Genomic DNA, 21,389 nt, shown 5'->3' on the forward strand with positions numbered 1-21,389 from the left:
CCATTTCAGGTGACGACCTCATGAAGCCAAGAGAATGCCAAGAGTGTGCAAAGCAGTGATCAAAGCAAAGGGTGGCTATTTTGAAGAATCTAAAATATAAAACATGTTTTCACATTTTTTGTTTACTACATCATTCCATGTGTGTTCATTCATAGTTTTGATGCCTTCGGTGAGAATCTACAATGTAAATAGTCATGAAAATAAAGAAAAATGAGAAGGTGTGTCCAAACTTTTGACTGGTAATGTAGCTAATGTAGCTGGGGCGATCGTGGCTCAAGAGTTGGGAGTTCGCCTTGTAATCAGAAGGTTGCGGGTTCGAGCCCCGGCTTGGACAGTCTCGGTCGTTGTGTCCTTGGGCAAGACACTTCACCCGTTGCCTACTGGTGGTGGTCAGAGGGCCTGGTGGCGCCAGTGTCCGGCAGCCTCGCCTCTGTCAGTGCGCCCCAGGGTGGCTGTGGCTACAATGTAGCTTGCCATCACCAGTGTGTGGATGGGTGGATGACTGGATGACTGGATATGTAAAGCGCTTTGGGGTCCTTAGGGACTAGTAAAGTGCTATATAAATACAGGCCATTTACCATCTAATATCTATACTGTAGCAGAAATTGTGTTTACATGGTTAGTTAATGCAGTTTTGCTAATTGTGGGAAAACTTTAAAAAAGTGAACTCAGCACATCAATTCAGCTGAAAAGATAAATGTTACATTTACTAGCAAACACTTCAGGTTGTTGGTATCCACAGATGTGCTAATGCAATGTGAGCGACACCCTGATGTGGACCAGTGGTGGCTGAGGACTCTTATTTTTTCCAATTTTGACTATAGTCATCACTGATCCATTAATAATTAGCATTTTTATTATATTTTCATAAAATATAATTTATTAAAATTTACTTTAATAAATTATGAGGAATTATTTTTTCACCTGTGAAAGAATCCCAGATTTTCCCCCTAACATGTCTTGAATGATGTAAAACGCTGTCATAAAGTTTCATTAAACAGCCAGGAACAAAAACAGTACATCTGAAAAAGAAGTACATTATTTAAATTTAACGTTTTCTTAGGCAGAAGTTCTGCTGTTTTGAGTCCTGGTCATGGCTACCTTTCATCTTGAATTTTAATTTCATTTCATGAAAAAGGAAGAAGTTGCAGGGTGCCAAATCTGGCTAGCAGAGCCAGTGGTGAGAGGAGATTTTTCTGGTGTGGGCAGAAGAAAATGAGCTTTGTGCCAGCAGACAATAGCTAATGATAAACACAATGTCCCACACCACAGTTTAGGTTGTTTCCACCAAATGTTCCCCCTAAGACCCCTTAGTATGCTACACTACATCTCTGAGTTTACAGTCTGAACATGGGGAACAAACGGGGGGGGCTCACTCACTTTGATTTCCACCAATATTTTACATTTAGTCGAAATGAAATCCACATCTCATAATCAGCATTGTCTTTAACATGAATTCTTTTTCAGTGTAACACAGAAAGCACAAATGCAGGCATTCAAGTAGGAATATAAGAGCAGGGCAGTGATAGGCCAAATTTAAATCAGCATAGTTTTTGATCATTATATTATTCATCTGATAAACATAGGGAGGTTTCTTTAATACATGCCATGTATTTGCACCATTTGCATCTTTATGTATATTTTATTTTGTATATTGTATTACGCCATCAGATTCTAGTATGGGTTTGTTGTTCTATGTTCACATTAACTCAGTTCACTGTGCTTTTATCTAGTATTAGTAGCTAAGCCTACCCAAGAGGTGCCCACCTGCTTGCTTTCAGCATATCACACTGTAGACCTTTGATCTGTCATCATCCACCTACCCACTAAACCCACAACTATTACAACACATTCATGGTCACTCACTCAAAAGACTAAACGCACACATGTTTTAAGTGCACAGAATCAAAAACACAAACATGCACACACTTCACTCAATAGCTATATTCCAGTAGGGCTAACTAATTTAATTTTCTGCATCTAGTAGCTTTGGGTCCCCTTTGTCCTTGACCTTGTTGCTGTTGGTCAAAACCGATTCAGGGGGATCCGCCTGGCTGTCCTATTTATAACCAGGAAGGAGAGAGGCAAAGCACTCATATTAAGTGCTAAACATAATAGATGGTAAGCTCTAAATTACACCAAATAAGCCCATAAAAGCAAAGATGGCAACTAAAAGCAAAGACAGGCTAATGGTGAATGAGTTCTACGGGTGAGACGGACTAAAATCTTGCTTTAGATGAAAAGCAATTTAATTGATGTTTGCACATTCAATGTTTAATCATCTGATTTTGAACTGATTTTGGTCACAAGAGTTATGATTTTACATGAAAAGCTTTAAAACTTGGTCAGTTTCAGTTCTACTGATTCACGCTTGTTGATGTGAATGTATTGTGTCAACATTGTGAAACAACATGACTAATCATTCTACATCCCATCCCAGACTTTTTTTTTTATCTGACCATAAGGTTATAGTCATGACAGGTGCAGATGTTTTAGCTCAAACAGTATATGCAAAATCCCTGTCATATCTCCTGCCCATACACCAAGCTGGGCATACTGCAGCTGTCAGATAACATCTGTTTGGCTGTCCTCTGTTTCTGCTCTGTGGTCTGTGCTTTCTCTTTCTTTCTCTCTTCACATACATAGATATGTATATATGAACTTGCAGGCATTTGTATACATAATGCAATGTAAACCACACAGTAAACACAAAACAGGCAATTAAAATTTGTGAAACGCCCTACATTCGGTTGTACACATGCCACTCGACAACAGCTTTCAGTAAGCGAAATAATGCAGTGGGATCTGGCATAATTGCTCTGTCTCTGCAATCTATGTGGAGACATGCATATTTTTATAATTACATTTAGAAATACAAATTTATATTTTTTTGTATAAGGATTCATCTGAAATCTCTTGGTTTCCAGAGATGTATAAATATTGTAGCCTTGTCCTTGCAATTGGTTTCATCAGTTAGAACTTCTGTGTAAAGAAATCATATTCCTCCACGAGGGGTATCTTACGCAACATTCAAACAGCCAAGCAGGAAAAAACACATCCAACATTTAGTAGTAAAAAAATATATATGCTTAAAGCTTTTACACTTAATATATCCACTGCACGAGTGTGCCACTTCACTCTCACTCCTCTGATACACTGCGATACCAGTGCGTGCAGTGGGAGATTTTGCTATAACTGTACCCTTAACATGCTTTGAAGCTGCTGAATAACCTAGAAGGCATCCCTGTAGCTATTGCTGTTAAAATTATATATGACATATGTGTGACTCTGTACACTTTGAGTCTACATCCAATGAATGCTGACCTATACTTTAAAACAGATCAGTTTCAAGAACTCATGTATTATGGTGGTTAATTTAAAAAAAAACAATGAATATGATATTTGAATGGTGACCGCTGTTGAACCTTTCCACTCCTGACATTTCAGTGTCCCTTAGGGCTAATACAGAAGCGCTTACCAGCTAACCCCCCCTCCCCCAAAAGATCCTCAATCCTCATGTAAAAATATGCTTTAAATGTAGATTTGCACTTGAAACATAAAACAAAAAAAACAAACAAACACAAAAACGGGTTAATCTGAACATTTAATTTGCATGTGATGCTTCATGCATCTCTACAACAGTATTTTTTAAAAATAACTAAATATCTAAAAATAAACTAATGTAAGAAAAAAATGATCACCAGAAAATCTGCATCTGCGCTATATGTGCATAGACTGAATATGAACAAATGAGTGTGGGTTTGTGTGTGTGGCTGATAAAAAGTACGAGAGGACAGGAAGGATGAACAGAGAGAAGCTCAAGTTGGAAGGGTCATTTGCATGATCTTTAGAAATATTGCAATAACCTCGGGCTATTGCTAAGAAGACCTAGCTTAGAGAAAACCAAGTTACTTACCACGCTGTGTGTTCGCTCTGCTTTCGCAAGATAAATAAATGCATTTTCCACAGTGCACTGAAACATCCACATAAGATAGTATTCTCACAATTAGCTTTGCTCTTTCTCTTAATTAATGTCATTCAGTAACACTTTAGATTAATGACATTTAATAAGTTACTTAATGCATATTTTGGATAATATTACCATAACTGATTCATCTAAATTTTTATTACAGACCTACTGTGGCCCTAATATGTATGTGGACAGTTAAACTATTCCCTTAGGTCCATAACATTATTAAAATATTTGAAATAAGGTGTTATTATGTCCATAGAAAAACATATTTAACACAACTCTAAAGGTACAATTTTTACCAAAGTACATCCAAAAAAGTATTTGAACAAGTTCTCACTGTGAAACTTGTCTCCATAACGTCATAAAGCGCAACTGTTAGCTAGAGGCAAGGATGAAGGGCACCTGGGATTATTTGGAACATAGGCTGCAAAAGCTGGCCAGCTTCAAACTTCACTGCATATTTTTAAGTAAAGTTAAGACAACAGGCAAGAAACGGGATAAATAATTAATTTGGCGCTCAACAAGCAGATGCAAGTCTGACTATTCTTGATCTAATCAACAAGTATGGGTAACGATTGTGATTGATACACACTGTAAAATCTAAATAGTTCCCAGAACTCAAAAAAAATTGAGGAAACTCGTTGCCTCAAAAAAATTGAGTAAAGCTTAGCTAAAAATGACTAAATTAGCACAACTTATTTATTTTGAGTACTCTGTACAAGCTCATTTGTTCCCAGAACTCAAAAAGATTAAGGAAACTCGTTGCCTCAAAAAAAAAAAACTAAGTAAAGCTTACTTAAGATGACTGTGAGGACAACAGTCATCATTGCAAGTCTGCAGTATTAAGAATAACTTGATATTTCTGACTGTACGATACTAACTGTTTACCTACTGACAAACATTTCAAGTTCAACTAAATGAAAAAAACAATTTGTGGTAACCTGAATATGATTAAAAATAATTAACAACACTTTTTGTAATGATGTTAAAATCAGCCCAACTTTTATTTTCAAACACAACAAAGTATAACAGCCAACATACTGAACACTGTTCTACTGAACAACAAACAATTATATTGCCATCACTGTTATAATCTTACAATGAAACAAAGGCTCAGATGTAATTATTCTGAAAATAAGTTTAGGCCTACCACAAGTTTGTTTTGTACTTACTTATATAATCAAAATAAAATATTTATTGTTCTGTCACAAGTGCAGTCTCTGATTTAAACAACACATTTGTTTTTCATTCCAACACAGAGCTGGAATGTTGTAATGTTTTAAGGATGGCTTGTTTCCAGTCCAGGCATTACTGCCTGAATGACTATCATGGATCGAGGTGATCCAAATGTAGGTGCAGAAGAAAGTCTTTAACTTCCCTTAAGTACAGTGGCAGTGGATGTGGGTTGGAGATGCAATGAGCTTGAACCTGCAGGCGACCATCTTCACTGACCACACCATCTGTGACGGAGGACTCATCTCTCCTGTTGTCCTGCAAGCAAACAATCATATTTTTTGGAACATGAACTTAATTGCTTTCTTAAAACATTTTTTTCTGCATTTGGTATAAAACAGACTCCAATTTAGACAATCTCAGGCTCCCTCCCCACCGGAGAGGTGACATTCAATGTCCCACTTGTCAGTCTGGATAGCCGTGACCACCACCCAACACACAATAATGTCATGAAAGCATCATTTTAAAAAGGGCTATGCAAACATGGCCAATAACTTTCATTCTAATGATGTGCAAAATGATTTGGGAACAAAACAAATTTTGCTGTTAGAAAACTTGCAGACTTCACTATATACAGTGTAGACCCTCTAAACTAAGTTTGGGGGATGTGATCTTTCAAGAAATGCAGACCAAACTGTTGTTGTTTGTTTACTTACACAGCATGTCTTGTAGAATTAACTGGATCACCAGCAACAGTTCATATATATATATAACAATATATATAATCCATGAACTATTATATATATTATACATACTAGATGGGACGTTCTGTATCGAGGCTTCGGAGCGTGTGTCGAGTAATGGAGGGGCGTTTCCGCGAAGCGCGTATCGAGGCTTGCTTCATTTATGGGAGGAGCTGAAAATGATGACGTCCGAAGCCTCGCTGCCCGGCTGTACCACGTGACTGGTTCATGAAGTGGTTCGAACTTGCCGCGAGATATGACAGCGATATAAACCCCTCAGACTTCATTCAAAAATGTGGGTGTTTGATGGAGAGTTGCGGTTAGTGAGAGTTTGGAGACCGTTTGGAGGTTTATGAGAGTGAGGAGAGAAAGTCAGGAGAGAATGGAGCCAGCTAAGAAGAGGAAGATGTCCTCCCCTGTGTGGGAACATTTTGATCTTATTCCTCCCAACAAGGTATGTAAATTTCTACAGAAGATGTATTTTCATGATACTGATGGTGCAATACAATTTATGTTGAGCCGTCTTGACTTTTGTACAAGGTGAAGTGTTTGCTATGTGCCAGGGAGCTGGGATATAACAACAACAACAACTCATCCATGCTTAGGCACTACAGAGCTTTGCATGAGAATAAGGGGACACCGATTGTGGAGCAAGACCAGGTGAGCCATCAAATGCAATGATAATATAGGATGCAGTATGTTACTAAATGATATAACAATATTATACAACTGTTATAAGTTACGTGTGTGATATTTATATTTGTGCTTTATCTTTATTGTCTTTCCTCAGGAGAACAATCTCAAATAGATGAAGACCTGGTCAGCATGGTGATTGAGGACTCCCAGCCATTTAGCATTGTGGAGGACAAAGGATTCAAAAGATTTGTTAAATCATTAAATCCTAGCTATGTTCTCCCCACTAAAAAGGTCATAAAAGCAGTGAAAATTTAGTTTTTACAGAATAAAATGTGAACAGGCAGGACTGAGGCTCAAAGCCTCAGTGTGTAGCTGTCCATACCTCAACGTTACAAAAGCACAACTACTGTCCACACCCCAACCACACCTCACCTCACAGTAAATGATCATTTCCATTTCAAGCATTTCCAAATAATCATTTCCCATACTGCCACTATAAATATACACAGTATACTGCCATCACTACAATATACATGTTTTACACACTCCTTTTGTTGTTGACATTTACAGGCTGTGTGCAAAATGCCACACTCTTCAAATTCATGCCAGCTATTATTTTTACGTCCAGTAGGTGTCCTGCTAGAGCAAATGAAGCTTCATGAAGCTTCGCGTTGGGGTGAACCAATTGGATGAAAAGCTTCAGTGCTTCATGGGGCTTCATCTGCCCATCACTAATATTATATATCATATCTTTAGCCGTGTATGTTACAGATGTGGGTATATCATATAATACATGATATATATGAATATACATATATTAATATTAGTTAGTTAGTTATGGCTATGGATTGAAAATACCCCACCCCACCCCTAACGGCTGCACCTCCCGAAGAATTTTGTCTGGGCTCTTATCTCACTTTTTTATTTCAAACAATCAACAGAAAATTTCACAGACATATTTTTATATAAGGTTTTTAAGGCTGTGGTGTTAATTTTTAAGTAACATGAGCCCAGCGCGCAGCAGCAACGCTAGGCTAACACTAACTAGCTAGCAAGATTATAAACCTGGTGCTAAACTAAGAGAAGCCACAAAATCAGTTTGAATAAGAGTAAACATTTACTCACCAAGTCAGGTATAGGTAAAGATCCACAGCAATGACAATAATCATTCTGAGCTGAGCTTTTCCAGGTTTGCTCAACATATTCCATAACAAATGCTGGCACCATGAACATGCGGACTGATCCGAGAGGGAGGAGGACGGTAGTCACGTGGCATTTTCAAAACACATCTTTCATCCTTCCGCGCTGAGAAGCAAAACTTCCAGCTTACTTCGTTTTTCTAAGTTAAGACAACTCAAATAAATTGAGTTTATCAGCATTTTTGCATTAAAAAGTACTGGTAACTTATTTAAATCGAGTTCTAATAACAAATTGATAAAAATTGAGTTCAGCCTATTTAATATTTTTAATTAAACACAATATTACATTTTTCAGTGCAGCTGAAACCAGTCAAAGGCTTAAAGAATAAGTCAGCTGGGATTACATAAAAAGTTCAAATTCAGCGAATCTCTTTCTGATTGTAAAAATCTTGTGCCGAACGCTGGCAGATGAATTCAGACAGGCTGCAGTAAATGAATATACTGTACATGAACGTCAGAACATCAAAGTGTGGGACTGTTTTTCTAAAAATGGCGCAGGTGAAGTGTACAGATGTATTTTTGATGCAAGCTTAAAGAAATCAGCCAAACTGTGAAATTGATATTGCAAAGCATATCAGCTTTGTCCAGGACAAAGTCAACATTTTACAGAGGCTCTTTCGAAACCCTGATCCAAATCTCCCAGAGCACATACAGTATGGCATGGAAAAAAAAAAGAGTTTTTTATACTCTTGTGTGGAAACTGAAAGGAAACTTTGACCACAACTCTTGTGGTAAAGTGCCTGGTTGACTCTATGCCCAGATACCGATCATCAAGCAGTCCTGAAAGCTAAAGATGACAATCTAAACATTGAAATATGGTAACTGTGATCTTTAGTGTGCCCACTTCTGACTATCCATGTTCTTTTTCGTAAATATGTATTATATTTAACCTGCCAAATTTCCTCATGATTGACAAGTGTGCTTGTGCCATGTTTCTTTTAAATAAATGTGATTTGCATTGACATTTTACAGTCTAATGAAATAAAAACATCATGCATTTGCTTACCTTGCAGTGATACAGTGTAATGTAACCAAGTTAGACCACTGCCCGGCCTGGCCAGCACATGTCAATGTAAGCTGTTTAATGGTTAGCAATTCCCTGTTAGCCACTTAGCCATTGGTCATATTATCATTGCTAAATAGCTGCTAGCAGCTTTGGCTAATATAAGAAAATGATCACGTAGAAGTTAGGCAGGAAACCATGATCAATCCTGCCTACATGTGTAGCACCTTTAACACACAATGTTAATTTAATAAGATGTGTTATATTTCTGTTAACTTTTCCAGCTCTGATCAGCAAATAGAGTTTGTGTTTGCACATTATAATGTTATTACTGTATTTTTGCACAATTTCAGACAGCATGAAAATAATGTCATTGTCTAGATTGCACTAATCACTATGATGATTATGATGGTTGAGTATTTTCTTGGGTATCTGTGTCAATTTTGAAATTCTAGTATTATGTGTAAGCACAGTTTGAATTCATAAGGATGAACAATCTTCTCTCAATTTACTTTTTCCATGTATGGATATGTAATATGTATGCAAAAGCTTTAAAGTAGCCAGAGTTTCTTCAAAGGGGTCTTGCACAACAGTTCTCTAAGCTGTCTGAAGGGCTTTTTTTTTTATTCATTTTGAGTCCCGTCATGTTATTTGTTAATAATATTAATGACTTTATTTGCATAGCATGTTATAAAACATACAGTTACAAAATATTTCAAAGATTGGAGAAAAAAAGAATACATGATTGATGAGGCTACATGTCTAAAATTACAAACATGGTGTCTTACATTCATTGCTCCATACACACTTTCAAGTCAAGTCAAGTCACGTGGCTTTATTCTCATTCCAAGCATGTGCAGTGGTACAGTACACAGCGTAATAAGAAAACGTTCCTTCAAGACCATGGTGCTACATATGACATATAACAGACAATCAGCACTGGACTTTATATCCACAGTAGAAGAACAACAATCAATAGTAAGTCTAAAGACTAAACATTTCCAAAATTTAGGAGTTACAACCAGAGTTACCAATCTGGTTGCCTCTGGTTTTAAAATAACCATTAAAAGACTCTGATAGGGTGGTCAGAGGGGCTGACTGCTAGCCTGCCAAAGTAAGGTTTTATATGTGATTAATAAAATTTTTAAATGAATTCTGAATTTCACCGGAAGCTTGGACAGGTTTATACAATCCAGGCTTGAACTGTGACCTCATACCATTCATTTTACCAGTAAATGTAATGTAATGCACTAGCATGTAAGAAATATTTCACATTAAGCTGATGACATGGCAGGAAAAGTACACTGAATGGCGTTCAGGAGTCTTTTGATAATATTTAACATGAACCTTGAATTGTGCCTATTATTGCTAATCAAGTCAGAGAAGTAGAAGGTATGAGTGAGTTAAGTCAGTGCTGAATTTGAATCATTCAAGCATAGAAAGGCACTCAGGGGATGGAAACAGTTTTGTGTCTACACATAACGGACAACTTACAGAATAATGAATTTTAAAAGTGTTTGTTTAGGCATTTTGTTACTATTAGCCTAATTTGTTACAATTTCTTTAGCTGATTCTATGAAAAATAACTCATCAAAATGTTAATCTCAAAGAGCTATTAGCTAAAAACCTGGCATATCTCAGCATGGTGTCCAGTGGGTCCTAAAGAAATCTGAGGAAACTGGATAAGAGGACCACAAAAGAAGAAATGACCAGCCAAAAAACAATCTCCATGTCAAAATTGGTGGTATTATGTATTGTCAGATTTTCATCCACCTGGAAAGTATCTGAACCTCAACATTGAGGCTGAGGTTGACGAAGTGTGCCGTCATCTTGACAGAAAACACAACAAAAGTTGAGCTTTGAATGGCCTTCAGGAAGGCTGGAGAACTATTCCTGAAGACTACTTAAACAAATGATAATAAAGCTTGTCTGTTCAGGCTATGTTGGAGAAAAAAAGGAGGTCATATTGACTTTCAAGCTAAATAGAATTGCACAAACTGTTTTTGCCTTAAATGCTGTACTTCCATGTACTGGTTTCGATAAATCTATGCACATGAGCAGAATATAAAAAATGAGGGATGGCTCAAGACCTTTGGACAGTACTATAAGCTCCCTAGTTAAAAATAAGGTTAGCATTTATAAATATGGACAAACATGATGTTTGACTAAAATACTGAGCATTGGTTATTTCTTAGATATTAAATTGATATATTGTTTCAAACTTGAACCTTCATTTTATGCTTGGATTAATGAAAATCTGGATCATTACAGCACACAGAGTAGTAACCTGATCTCACACATGCTGCATTCTTCTTTGAAAAACAATATGATGCTATCAGCAGCAGGAGTGATAATCCACCTCAAGTCGCATTTGCTGAAATAGAGGCCTCAAAGACATTTTGAATGCGTAACATGATATATTGTCCAAGAGGGAAAGACTTGAATTAAGAATCAGATTAAAGTTATGGCAAGCTTTATGAATAATGCAGCCAGCATTTATTTCCCAGGAAGTCAACTGTAAAACATAGTCTTCTTGCCAAGTCTCTCTGCTCTCTGTACTCTCTACATTTCATCCACATCAGTAATGATGGATGGCAATTTAAAGTAAACTAATTAAACCCGAAAAGGAAAATGAATTGTGACGATATTTCATCCCATCAACATCATAATTGTGCAAGTGTCAGACTATTTCTAGCCATCAAAAAATTAAAAGCATAAATCAAAGGTTATAGAGGCAAAAAAAGGAGATTGGGTTTGAAAGTTATTGTTTTAACAGGATGACAAAATCATTAGAATCAAATTTATGACCCTGGGGCAAAGACTTCTATGATTCTAGTATTGACTTGTCAGTGTAATATCCCTGTCACTTTTTCCTCATTCATTCAGTCTGCACAGAGGAAATACTCTCATTTCATACTCTCACACTGAGCAGAAAGGACTGATCAGAAGACAAAAACCTCCACTTTGGGAAATCTCACAGCAGAATCCAACAAATATCACTATGGATAACTATATGTGTGCAATATGTGAACAGAAGATTTTTTTTTTTATTTGATTTCTACAACCCAAATTGGCTGTGATGGTTAAATCCTGCAACTGGGAAAATAACAAAATAATCACTAGAGTTTATGGAGTTAACAGTACTTTTAAACCTCACTGTCACTAATGGAAAAACAACACTTTTAATAGATGTCACTGAAAAATCTGCACTTTGTGACGACAGAATATGCATTTTTTTTTTCTTTAGTGAAACCGTTTGACACTTGACAGACTAATTTGTTTTGCTGTGACAAGTTTAGTGCATCCGTTTGTTTCACAGCAATTAAAGCCGCCCACTGGTCATGCTACTTCAAGTGTTTTGTTAGTTAGAGCACACTGTTCATACATCTGGGTTGCATTTTTTTTCCACAGCCCTGTGTGAAATTAGCTGTCATTTCAAAAGAGAAATAATCTTAATATCTACATGTGCGATCACTTACTGTAACACATTAGACATGGTGTGAAACACTGTGTGAACACTTGCTGTTTTCATAGCTCTTCATAGCATCTGGCTGTCTAAAGACAGCATTGAAAACAATCTGAGTTTCACAGAGGAATAACATTTGGCTTCCAACATTTGAAAATGCAGATACGTGCATAGATAGAAACCTGATCCCTTAAACATATAACCAGTCAAACATGTGATCCCTGATGCAAGTACTCACCTTCTAACATTGCCTTTTTCTCTGTTTTATCTCCCTTTAAGTTGACATTTTCTACTAGCATCACATCTTCCCGTAATCCTCCTCTGGATAGGCTGTAGCCCCTCATCTCTTAGCCCTGAAGGTCAACATGTGAGAGGCATAAGCAAAAGAAAATGACCTGCATCAAACACAATGCAGTGACTCCTATCTGAGGTGGGGGATACCCCTGTAGAAAGATAGGCAGATAGGCCATCTTTAGAAGCTACATGCTCTTTGTAACAAAGCAATTTTACCTGATTGTTAACAGGATGTTCTTTTCTAGTATTTATCCCGAGAGAAGAAGAAATCAATCTTAAGCTAAAAAAAAATTTCTTAAATAAAAGAAGTGTGAGAAATTCATATTTCTTTGAGGAACTGACTCTTTAAGTACGTAAAAAAACACAATTTGATGGGTATGATCAAACACAGATAAGATCTTTCAGCCCTTTTGGAAACATTTTGTGCTGTTACGATTGATCTTCTGCAAAACAACCTACTGAAAGATATTTTTTCCACTTTATTTTTGATTTCTCGTTCTGTTTTTATATATTCCTAAATATATTCTTAAAACATGTCAAAGCTGTCATAAGTCATAACTTCTGACCTTGAATTCTTCTCCAACTTTCTAAATAACACTGTGACATTCCACAGTGTGACTGAGACTCTGAAATGTATTCTGCTTATCAGTTATTTCTGGCACAAGCAGCCACCCCCCCTCCCCAAACTCCCTCTCAATAAATATGGGGTTGACTAAGTTGATATGCCTTGGAGGCATTTTAAATATTCCCCCCAAAAAATATCTATTCATAAAGCGGGGCGACGTAATTGGGTGATTTATGACCTTTTCACACCACTGAAGCGATTAACTGAAGACATCATTCAGAGCTGTCAGTCAAACGGATTGTTCACATGGAAACGAAACACCATGCAGCCAATAAGTGAGCCAGCTGACTTGAGAATGATGCCTTCAAAAGCCTTTCATTGAAGTGGCCTCTTCAGGACTGTCACTCGAGCTGTTATTGTGTTAAGCTAAAACTTGTATCAGAAAGCTACACTGGTGAAAAGAAAAATGAGATCAAAGGTGCAGGTAGATCGGTGTGCCTTCTTGCATTCATGTGGCTATCTCAAGGGTGGCATGGTTTCTATTGAAGACCGTCTCTTCCCACTGCTCGCCACTCATTCACTGCTGGTCACAGATGTTGAGGATGCTCACAGCTTAATAGTACATGTGGGATGCATCTTCACATAAAGCAATCATTTTCCCAAATTTAATGATCAGGCTCAGTGATTTGTCTTTATTGGTCTTCCTAGAGACACACACCTGCATCTCTAGAGCCTTCTTTGGTAATAACAGCAGGAAGAACAACTTGACACTAATTGGCTCATCATGTCAAGTGTGTTCATGCATAACGTATTTTTTTTCTACTGATGCTTTAAAAAAAAGTACCAAATTTGTGAGAAGATTATCTTCCACAGAACTGCATCCGATCTTTTGTAGCAATGCATTTTATGCTACGGTGCTTTTAAATACTGACAACAAAGTGGCAGGACAACTTTTCATCCTGTTATTATTATTTTTTTATCTAGTTCTCTGCTGATGTTTAACCTATATTTATAGTCTATAAAGTCAGATTTCATCGAACTTCATAACATTGCTGAAATCCAACTGGCATATTAGAGGGCCTTTCCCCTCGTTTGGTCCTCAGGGCTTGCCGACTCTCAGTCTAATTAACAGAGATAATGGAAGGTGAAGCTAAATAGCGCTGATGGGGTCCAGCAGAAGGTTATTAGGTGTCCTCATTAGTGCCCGACTGCAGTGAAAGGAGGTTTAAGGTCTTATTCTGATCCTGATGGATGGTGTTCCTCTTTGCCTGTCTTTACAGAGTGTGATTTTACTGCACAGACAGCTAGGCAGGGGCACAGATAGGGAGAAACCTAAAGAGAAGTGTGTGTGCGCACACTGATGACATTCAATTTGGCACATAATGAGACATGATTTTGCCCGAGTGTCAGAGGAGTATGTTCATTTTCTCTATTAGTTACAGTAGGAATGTTTACTGCAATAAACAACCCTAATACAGTACTTCTTAATACACCATGGTCACGTACGTTTAAATTAAGTTTCCACACCTTTGTAAAATGAGTTGCAAAAAAAAAAGAAAAACAGTAGCACAGTCAGCAAAGCAATGGATTTGTGTTTTATTGTAGTACTCATAGTAGCTCAGACATGTGTATATACAAATACAGATCATTTTTTGTCCATTTTTAATTTTTGTTTATATAATGTAAAAGAGCAGGTTGGAAACTTTCCCCACTGATGGCAAAGTGGGAGCTGAGTTCAGAGGTGAAGGAAGAAAGATAGCAGGTGGTGCGGTGCGGTGGGGGGTGGGGTTATACAAGTACAAGAAGAATGAGACATAAAATGAAGAAGTGGCTCATCAGCAAGAGGCGAGCTGAGAACCCACGGAACCTGGATCGATGATGGGCTTTACCCCGCTAACAATCCGGTTTTGGATTGGTAGAAGGGGGTGCACTAATCCTTGAACTGTGCCCGGGACCAATGTCTACCGTAGTGAAAAGTGATTTAGGGTTGTTAAAAAGGGAGAGAAAGTGAAGGGCCCCGTCGTAGTCTCTTCGACGCCAGCAGCTGTTCCGTGTAAAAGCACAATGGCAGAAAGCGTCTTGTACACAGACCGGGCTGCCAGGGCAGAGGCTGAAGGGCTAAGGCATGGGAAACACTCTTTGCTGCCAAAGAGGGTTGCCGCTTCCCATTCACTGCAGCAACAGCAAATGAGACATGCACACACCAAACTTACAGGTCACACACATTTTTTTTTTCCTTTTCTTTTTTCTTTTCTTTTTTTTTTTACTGAAAAACATCCACACGATGTATACACTCCCAAACACCACCTCTTGGGAGAGCAGAAAGTGAATGACTAGTCAGAGAAGACAGAGTGCAGCTACATGGGATGACTTCAGTAGATGGATACAGAGAGTCATTCTTATTAAAAAAAACTTAAAGTTGCTTTTGAACTACAAAATGACTGACCCCACTGTAACCTCACAAAAATGATATTTGTTATGTACATTTGCGTAACTACACAGTTTAATGACAGCACTCAAATGGGGATGCAAAAAAACCAAAAAACAAATCGCACAACATGAACATGAAAATCTAATACATCATAAAGGAAAAGAAAATAACAGCAGAAGAAAACTTTTTTTTTTCCAAATGATTTTTTTTTTAAACATGTCATCAAGTTCATGCGCATGCCACATAATGAAACTGGTGAGATCCTTCTTTTTAAAAAGCCAACAGTCCAGTTATGGCTGATTTTTGAGCTGACCAACATGCTTTCAAACACTGAAGGCAAAAAAAAGTACAAATAAGCCACCCATTAAGTCCCAAATGTTTCTTATCAAGGCAGGATCCTGACATGAAGACGTGGTGGTTGGTGACTGGTTTGAAACATGTAAGAGATGAGCCTCCTGTTGGCTAAAGTCCAGCCTGCTGTTCACCGATACGTGTTCAGCGCCCACAGGTTTCCACTGTGTATTAGCTCAAAGTTTCATTAGGCATTGAGTATCAAAACACACAATGCATCGTTTGAAGACAGTACACACTCCGCAAAACCCCGAGATAATATGGTATTTGTTTGTTTGTTTGTTTTTTAGAAAAGACATAAGAACCAAATTAATACTTTAATATCAAACACTATTTACATCAAGAAGTTTTCCTAATAATAATAGTCATAATCATCATCATCATCATCATAACAATAATAATTATACAGATTTAACAATGATGTATCTCATTTTTTTTCTTTTGTCCTCCAGAAAGGTACAAAACGGATACTAACCTAACACTACATGTTTTATGGTTGACTACCTCAGGATACACAGTATCCAGTATATAAGTTGATCCTCATTTCCCAGGTTAAGGTGTGTACAGAATAAATCATGACAATGATAGCAATAATGACAAATACCATTGGTAATTAAGTAATTAATAAGAGTACAATTGAAGCTGGTTTCCGATAAAAGTCTATTGTTAATCTGCTCGCAAGCATCCATTTCGAATCATATGCAGTGCTCATTCCCTGTGGTGTTATCCTGAAAATTAGTACCTCATTAAATGGCATGTCTCCTGTCACCCCTCACAGCCGAGCTGCTATTCCACTGTAATAGCATTGTTACCAAAACCCCCCCAAAAAACTAATGGCAAAAGGCAAAGGCAGTCTTTCTAGTAATAAAGACAGAAAAAGGCAGCCACAAAGCAAAACCATTACCATGTGCCTTTGAGACTGAATGTTACTGAACGTACGTTTGTCAGAAAAGGTGTTTGTTCCAGTAGTGTTGAATGGATTCTTTTATTTTTTGTCACTTTGTTTGGATTTTTATTTTTTACTTTTTAGGCACTCTAGTCACACTACCTTCAGCTACTTCTCATGTCTTTCCATCTGTGTGTGTGTGTGTTTCTCTCACTTTAATTCTTTCTGTCTCCTTCACTCACCAATTCTCTCAAACTGCAAGGTCATTGGTGCTTTAAAACCCCCCACGGCGGAAATCTACCTCCCCCCGAGACCCCCCAGGCCTTCCAGCATCTATTTTTAATACCAGAAATAACTCCCCTTGCCACAACATGGGGTCCACATGCCTGTCATTTTGAACCTCATTAAAGAGTCACTTAAGCCAGTAACACAAGAAGCTGAAGGTGGACATGCAATTGCTCCTTTGCTCCTTTTCTTGCTATTTTTCTACATTTCTGAATCCATATTTCAAGACCAATTGGTGCCCTGTTTCTCGTGCAAGAACCCGGCTCTGAAGGGAAGTCAGTTGCCGCACGTTTTCTGTGTGTTCAGACTTCTTTTAAAACCAAGAAATAAGTCAATCTGAAAAGAAAAAGGAAAAAAAGACATAAAAGCTTTTTATGCTAACTCACCATGTGCATCAGCGGGAGTTGAAGGAAGCTGAATATCATTATGTCACAGCGAATTCCTTTAAATTTAAGTGCTAACACAAACCTGGCCAGACTAAATAAAGCAGTGCATTGCCTAGAATTTAATGGATTTTGTTGTTGTTATTCACACGGCAAACACAAGCTATGCATTAGCTAATGCAACGAGCTGGCTCTAAAAAAAAATCTCACTTTTACGTAAATCTACTGTATGAGTCAAGGCTGTGGTTACACTTATGGGACAGGGATCCAAGGAAAAGTATGGCACTAATAATGGAAATGTCTTTTCAAACAGTTTCCCACGATTTCTTTCATATTTCTTATTTAGCTTGATGTCACACAGTACAAAAGTCCTACAGTTTTAGAACCTGTATTATTATAGAGATGTAAAAAATAAAGCTGCAAATCATTTTCAAACAATTCTTTTAACAGTCAATAGAGGGGTGGGGGGGGCTGTGGATGCAAATGTTTATGGGAGTGTTAATATTGACTAATTCTCAAACTGAATAGAGAGAACAAATTGCTGCCTAGCTCAGTAAACATTGTATAAAATGACTGTGACCGCTGCTGTGAAATTGCACGATCAACTTTGAGAAGATATTGATTTTTGATCCTGATATCCACCGAAACAAAAAAAATGTCTGGTGAGAAAGTTTCAATTTAGTTGCTTTGTTAGCCAGAGCAATGCTTTGTTGAGCAGACTTTCATGGTTTTTAGCTTTATTAACTAAAAGATTCGCTAAACCTTTTAAGTAGCTTATCCAAAATATACAAACACTCTATTTTCAAGGGAAATCGGAGATTGAATGACAAATAATCTTCAGACCGTCTTTGAACCAACATAGTCTGAAGACCTGTTGGGCTAAGGTGCATACCGGGCATTTAATTTTCAGTGCTCAGGTTTATCGTCTTGCTTCTGCTTGAAACTTCACACTTCTTTTCTTACGTCTTTAACTCTTAGCTTTTCTTACTTAATTGAAAAAAACTCTAGACGAACGGAGATGCAAAAATCTTTTTTTCTTTTCTTTTAATGACCCAACAGAACAATCAAAATATATTCTGAAAGGCTCCTTGAGAGGTCTCAGGATTATTTGTTTGCGTATGTACAGTCATTTCTAAGACCTAGCATCTTCACTGTCCTACTATGTAAAACTGGCTACTGTATAACAACTCTACTCCTGCTTAATGCTGATGTCAATATTTTTTGTATTTGACTCTGCGGCACTGTAATGTCGTGTGTTATGTAAAGTGTGTGTATATGTGTATGTCTAAACAGCGTTGCCATGACAGAAACATAATGTAAAGGGATGTCAAAAGTCACGGGAAAGTAAGAATCACTATGTGTCAAACAGGATTTGGCATCTTAGTTGAAGGTTTAAGGGGCGGAACTGTTTCTCCCGCTTCTAACATCAACTTTTTTTTTTTTCACTCACAGACGGAGAAAGACCACTTAAATATTTTTTTTTCTGAAAAAAATAGAGGGTTCCTTGAGAAGCCTGCTTTTATGCCCAAACAAGCAAATGCAATCCACCCAAATCCCACCCCCTACCCTGCAGCCTTGGGCAGGTTCAGGCCACGCTAGGTGTAAATGACCTCCGGGACAGAGGGAGGCGCTATAAAGTGGAGAGTGCTGCTAAGCAGATCAGCATCGAAGCCAGAAGCGGACTTGTTTTCTGGAGGCGTGGCACATCATTTGTTTCACTTCGTGAAGGCTCAGCCGGTTCATGGCTGGTATCGTCTAAAGGATTTAAAGAAAGGAAGAAGAAGAAGAAATAGAAGTGAATTCTATGGTACATGCAGATTTCTCTTAACAGTGCATCATACACACAAAAGCTTATTCAGTGAACATATTCTCAAATACACTCCCAGGCCAGAAAAAAGTCACAATCATCAGGTGGTCCAAGAAAATATCAAGAGTCTGTGACTTTTTTGTGTGTGTCCTGGGCAGTGCATTCACATTTGTAGTGTGAGAATATTTCTTATTTACCAATAATACTTTTCACCAGTTAGTGAAAAGCATAGATGTTTGGGTTTGTGCCATAAAGTCTGAGTTGCCATATGAACTTCAGTTGCTATATAATGTTTCTACTCTCAATGTCAGAAACATTTTTGAATTCATCTCCCAGGTGAGCTGCCCCCTGTGTTTTTCTGGCAGTGGCATCAGTATCTGTGAGCAGCCATGTGCCCACCGCACCATGGGAAAGGAGCTGAACCATGCACAGCAAAGGACAGATAGACAGAACAGAGGACTGGACAGTTACATAACTATACAAAGTTGTGTTTGTGTGTCTGTGTGTGTGTGGTAGAAATTGGGCAGAGACAGGGCGACAACAGATGACGAATTAATGTTTTCATGTTTCTCCTTTGGAAGGCATAACAGGGAAATGAGCCAAAAGAAGCTTGCAAGATGAGAGCCAGCCATTGAGGATGCAGGCAGGGTTTTAAGACGGGCAAAGGGGGGAGAAGCAGATGGGTATCAAACATGCCCTAGGATGTAGTATTGCTCTGCCTGGACTTGTGTATTTGTGTCCCATTTAGGTATCATAATATCTTATCTTCACGGTGAAGACATTTCCGAATGCAGCCGATCTCATTTTCAAATGACAGAATCCTTTTTTTGTGATCAATGATCATATCACTGTATATATCTATATATAAATAAAAAATATAGACAGTGGGGTAGTCTTTTTGTTATTTCAGACCTTGCAGTGAGCTGGTGCTGGGAATGAGACAACAGCATGTGGGTGATGTGGAGTGTTTCAGTTCAGAGACTGGGTTAGGCTGATATATGAAGACATAAAACTGCTGTGCGTTCTGAGCACAGAAAATAATCAATGCTGTGCTACAGAGCCAACAGCAAGTCAGTCAAGAGTAAAGAAAAAGATTAAAATTTGCCAAATGTATAGCTACTGTGTGGCTGTGCCTACTGCATTCATATTATTTAATGGTTTTTAAAACTGACGTTCTTAGTTAAAATACAGGCAGAAGAATTTTACTAAGCATAAAGATTGCATGTTGTGGCATTGACCACAACATGCAGCTGGGAATATTACATGAGCAGCATTTTACATCATGTATGCAGCAGCAGTAACGTGACACCACTTTGATATTCTGGAGAAAAAGCAGCTTAAAAGAAGCATTATACAGACAGATACGCAAGGGCAGATCAGCATCATAAAAGAAAGAGGCACAGAAAAAGGTACACATATACAGATAGCTGGAACTCATACAGAAGTGAATCAAAAAAGCAGGAAGCCATACTAACCTCGTGGTTCTAATGTATTGTCTACTTTGTCGTTTACATCAAAAACGCGGTCATGTACACCTATAGTTTTCACACAGCTGTCTATAACAGAAAATAGGGAGAATGAGAAATCATTAGAGGTATGTGCCAAATAGGTTAGTGACATTTGTAGCCCCCAACACCCCCAAGCCCTCAAAATAAACATCTCAAGCAACAAAGCTCATGGCAACATTCAGATATTCAGATTATTTTATTTGACGTGAATGTCTATCATCATTTTCATGTTTTCAAATTTATTTATTTTTTGGCAAATCAACCAGTGCTGTGATAAGTGAAAGAGCTATGTTCAACAGTGAGCTCAAGGTAGTGAGGTAACCAGACAAGTGGACATAAAGTGCTTTGATTTTCACTCCAACCGGCTACTTCAAGAAGCTCGGTTACAAAGCCCTGTGTTGCACTTACTTGCTGGTCGGACGAAAACTTTGAGCTTCAAGCAGGTTTTTTTCCCATTTTCAGCAACAGTGGAGGCTGGAGAAAATAGACACAGGTAAAAAGATGGTGCTTTCAATACTATATAGCATCAGATATATACAGTAAACAATGAACAAACAATGCAACTGTGTATTTTATCTATTCACACTCACACCCGCAATTTAGAATCACCAATTAACCTAACCCCATGCATGTCTTTAGACTGTGGGAGAAAGTTGGAGAGAACCCCTGCAGACACGGGGGGGGGG

General features: G+C 37.9%; 1 protein-coding gene across 2 annotated transcripts in view; it reads right to left on the reverse strand.

Annotated features, from left to right (window-relative positions):
• Positions 1-14,624: 14,624 nt before the first annotated feature.
• Positions 14,625-21,389, reverse strand: part of efna5b (ephrin-A5b) — a 98,887-nt gene continuing 92,122 nt past the window's right edge. The window contains exons 3-5 of one of the 2 annotated variants that reach the window (XM_005919016.2): positions 21,112-21,177; positions 20,671-20,751; positions 14,625-19,143 (exon numbers count right to left, since the gene is read on the reverse strand). In XM_005919016.2, coding sequence (XP_005919078.1) covers positions 19,019-19,143; positions 20,671-20,751; positions 21,112-21,177 — 272 coding nt within the window. In that variant the 3' untranslated portion in view covers positions 14,625-19,018. The remainder of the gene's footprint in view (positions 19,144-20,670; positions 20,752-21,111; positions 21,178-21,389) is intronic. The other variant, XM_005919017.2, reaches the window with a different exon arrangement.

The sequence above is a fragment of the Haplochromis burtoni genome, unplaced genomic scaffold, assembly GCF_018398535.1.
Source record: "Haplochromis burtoni strain Fernald_Lab_line unplaced genomic scaffold, NCSU_Asbu1 Contig_34, whole genome shotgun sequence".
NCBI classification, from domain to species: domain Eukaryota; kingdom Metazoa; phylum Chordata; class Actinopteri; order Cichliformes; family Cichlidae; genus Haplochromis; species Haplochromis burtoni.